The sequence below is a fragment of the Asterias rubens genome, chromosome 22, assembly GCF_902459465.1.
Source record: "Asterias rubens chromosome 22, eAstRub1.3, whole genome shotgun sequence".
Taxonomy (NCBI): Eukaryota; Metazoa; Echinodermata; class Asteroidea; order Forcipulatida; family Asteriidae; genus Asterias; species Asterias rubens.
In genome coordinates this window covers 3,528,155-3,532,192 of record NC_047083.1, presented here as the reverse complement: position 1 = coordinate 3,532,192, position 4,038 = coordinate 3,528,155, and the positions used below count along the sequence as shown (strand labels likewise).

Below are 4,038 nucleotides of genomic sequence, written 5' to 3'. Positions count from 1 at the left end.
GGAAACTGTATTTATGATTCATGGTGATATTGTCGAAAACTTATGCCTTCGCAAATAATCAGCATTGAGCCAGATGAAAGCCTTGAAAAGCTATTGTATCCATGTTATCATTGTACAAGAATAATCGCCATAAATATTACCGTGTTTTTTTTTATTGTTCCCCAATGAGAACTTGTACAAATATTACCGAAAGGGTCAAAAATTGTGCGTTTAATTATAAATAATAAGCCTTGGCTATCTTTAAAAAAATTGAACTACGATTTCAGTAAAGTTACTGCAAGAATCTTGAAAAGAAAAACTAAATTATTTCGGGAAACTCGGGCGGTGTAGGAACTAGAGGGTTAAAGCAGGTGATTTTAACATTATATAATCAACACAACTTTTGTTCATCATGTTTTTGGCCGTATCAAGGAGAGTCTTGTTTATACGTTGTACGTGCTAAATTTTCATGACATTGTTCTACTCATTTCTCAAAAATTACAGCACCCCAGCAAGTAATATTTTTAATGGAAGCTTTATACGGTCATTTTCGAACCGTGTAAGTTTAATAAATCTGTGGACATTGTGTTATGTGTCGTGCAATCAGTACCAAACCCCCGTACAACAAATCGATAACAGATAATCAATTTCTTGTGACCCCATTACATATCAATCAATTAATTTACAGAGAGTCACGTCATCAAAAACAATACACCTGTTTGGGATCAAAGCGATTTTCATCAGAGCTTTATAAACACGGACAACATATCAAAGTCACCATTTCAAGTTCTCCTGAAGACGAGCAGAGTATACTGTTCGAAACGTCGAAACCACACCGGCTCTTCGCAGAGCCTTAAAGAGGTATTCACCCACACGATTGTACCCGACAAACTTACTATTTATTTGATGGTATCTTCTGATGTTCTAATTGCCATTTCGATCTGATTGAAAAAGGTATTTTTGTGCAGCAGGATGTTTCGTTTAAGCGTTGCTCTTGTTGCGGTTCTACTGTTGCAGTCTGTGTTTGTTGTGGACTCGCTAAGGGTGAGTAAAATTTTATATGACACGTTGTGACCGAGCGTAAAGCGCAGTGGACTATTGTTTCCGATCAGGGCCCAGTTTCAAAGTTTAAAGTGTCGTGGCCGAGCGGTTCAGAGCACCGAATTCAAATTCTTGTGTTTCTGATCAGCAGAGTGTAGATTCGAATCCCCAGCCGTGACACTTGTGTCCTTAAAGCAAGACACTTAACCATTGCTTCGTCCTTCGGATGGGACGTAAAGCCGTTGGTACCGTATGCTGTGTAACGCATGTAAAATAACCCAGTGCACTTATCGATAACAGAATGGGTTCGCCTCGCTGTTCCTGGCTATGGCTGCTGAGCGCCGTAGCACCTTGTATACCCTTAAGTGCTACATAATTGGGTCGCAGAATTCATCACTGCATATAAACCTATATTATACTCAGCGCCTGGAGTACCCTGTTTGGTAGACACGTGGGCTATATTAAGACTTCGATATTATTCATGTTCCCATCGAACGTCTAGAATTATGTCGTTTTTATAAAAACTATATTATTCTTACTCGTCTTTTCACAGAAACGAAGACCAATACCAAAACGTGTGCCGACGACACCAACAGTTATCGAGGAGAACACAACACCGGTAGTGGAAGACCAGGAGGGTAAGGACGGTTATTGTTTGTTTGTTTGTTTGTTTAATTGTTTGTTTGTTTGTTTGTTTGTTTGTTTGTTTGTTTGTTTGTTTGTTTGTTTGTTTTTTGTTTTTTGTTTGTTTGTGTCTTTGTTTGTTTATTAAAGGCACTGGACACCTTTGGTAATTTTCTTAAACCAGTTTACCAGCAGCTCTCTGTTGCTCGTTACCAAGTATGTCTTTATAATAACCAATATTTGTGGGTAATTACCAAAAGTTTCCATTGCCTTAAATGACAAGGAGGTTATAAGTTTAAGCTTTTAAAAATGGAGTTAAACAAAAAAACATACTGATCAGTCATTCGCATTAATTTGGGAAGTGGGTCGAAGGTTGCTTGGCTGTTTATTTGTGATAGTTAAAAACGATGCGTACTTGACCGCGAAATGCTCTAAAATAATGGTATAAATCAACCATCGATTGCATATGACAACAATTAGCATGTTTGACCTCATTATTATCATGAATAATTAAGTCAACAAGGGCATTCGTAGATTATAACACAAACAAACAATAATCAATCAATATTTTTACCGTGGGAACTGTTTTATACGAAGTTCTGCAAATAAAGCTTGTATTAGTAATCAATGTTCCATCCCTGCCAGCCGATCATGGATAGATCATGGCGTCGTTATTCCATGAATTAGCCCAAATTAAATACATTATAGTTGTGTAACCGGTATGAAAAAAAAGTATTTTAATGGCACTGGACATAAGGTAGTGACTCAAAAAAAAAAGTTATTCGGTAACTAGCATTGAGAGATCCTTTGATAATACAAAACATTGTTAGATGTTTTTTTTTGTCATACCAATCATTCTATGATGTTTCTTTGAATCTTAATTAACGGGAGGTACACGTTTGGTAGTTGTCAAAGACCAGTCGTCTCACTTGTTGGTGTATCCCAACATAAGCATTAAATAACAAGCCTGTAAAAATTTGAGCTAAATTGGTCATCGAAGTTACGAGAAAATATGAAAAAAAAAACACCCTTGTTGGACGAATTTGTGTGCTTTCAGATATGAATAAAAGACTTCTAGCTAGAAGTCGTTTATTATTTTAGTGAGAAATTACCTCTTTCTCAAAATCTATGCTACTTCAAAGGGAGTCGTTCTCCACAATGTTTTATACTACCAACAGCTCTCCAATAGTCGTTACCAAGTCAGTTTTTAAAGACAGTGTACACTATTGGTAATTGTCAAAGACCAGTCTTCTCACTTGGTGTGTCTAAACATATGCATAAAATAACAAACCTGTGAAAATTTGAGCTCGATCGGTCGTCGGAGTTGCGAGATAACTATGAAAGAAAAAACACCCTTGTCACACGAAGTTGTGTGCTTTCAGATGCCTGATTTCGAGACCTCAAGTTCTAAACTTGAGGTCTCGAAATCAAATTCGTGGAAAATGACATCTTTCTCAAAAACTACTCCACTTCAGAGGGAGCTGTTTCTCACAATGTTTTACACTACCAACCTCTCCCCATTACTTGAAACCAAGTAAGGTTTTGTGCTAATAATTATTTTGAGTAATTACCAATAGTGTCCACTGCCTTGAAGCTAATATTTGTTTTGAGTAATTACCAAATGTGTACCTTCCCATTAACTCTCTCTTTTATCAAACTTCTTTACAGATGTGTGTAAACTGCCTAAAGAAACTGGTCGCTGCAGAATGTATTTTCCGAGTTGGTACTACGATAACGAAGAACAGACTTGCAAGACATTCACATGGGGCGGATGTCAAGGAAACGGGAATAGGTTTGAGACGGAAGATGCCTGTAATGAAAAATGCCCCTCCAAGTAGGCTGTGAGAGATGTTTTCAATCCCTATACAAACCAATGCAGCCAAACAGAGGCTGAGGTGAAACGTATAGTCCGGTATATTTTGTGTGAATTCTTAAAGGATTCGGGTACTTTTTTTCAAAATGTCCATAGATTTACATTAAACTTACAGGGTTTGAAGATAATGATAGTGGACAGCTTCCCTTCAAATATTACTTACCGAGGTGCTGTAGTTTTTGAGAAATGAGTAAAACAATGTCATAAAAATACGTTTGTAAATGATTAAAATAATTTTCGTCACATGAGACGAAAATTATTTTTATGACATTGTTTTACTTATTTCCCCCAAAATACAGCACCTCAGCACGTAATTTTCAGGGAATCTTTCTACCGTTATCTTCAAACTGTGTAAGTTTAGTGTAAATCTGTGGACATTGTGTTTTTCCCTACAAACGTTACATAGACCCATATTAGATGCATATTAATTTTGTGTGAATTCTTAAAGGCACTGGACACGTTTGAAATTTGTTTGGTTATAAGAACAGTATTCTCTTTTGCTGTGTCTCAAAACTATGCAT

At 36.7% G+C, this 4,038-nt stretch overlaps 1 protein-coding gene across 1 annotated transcript; it reads left to right on the top strand.

The window, feature by feature from the left end:
* The first annotated feature begins 740 nt into the window (after positions 1 to 740).
* Positions 741 to 3,625, top strand: LOC117305295 (kunitz-type serine protease inhibitor mulgin-3-like). Its single transcript, XM_033790144.1, has 4 exons — positions 741 to 840; positions 934 to 1,023; positions 1,574 to 1,658; positions 3,313 to 3,625. Exons 2-4 carry the CDS (start codon positions 952 to 954, stop codon positions 3,480 to 3,482), a joined length of 327 nt encoding a protein of 108 aa, XP_033646035.1. The 5' UTR covers positions 741 to 840; positions 934 to 951; the 3' UTR covers positions 3,483 to 3,625.
* The last annotated feature ends 413 nt before the right edge of the window (positions 3,626 to 4,038 follow it).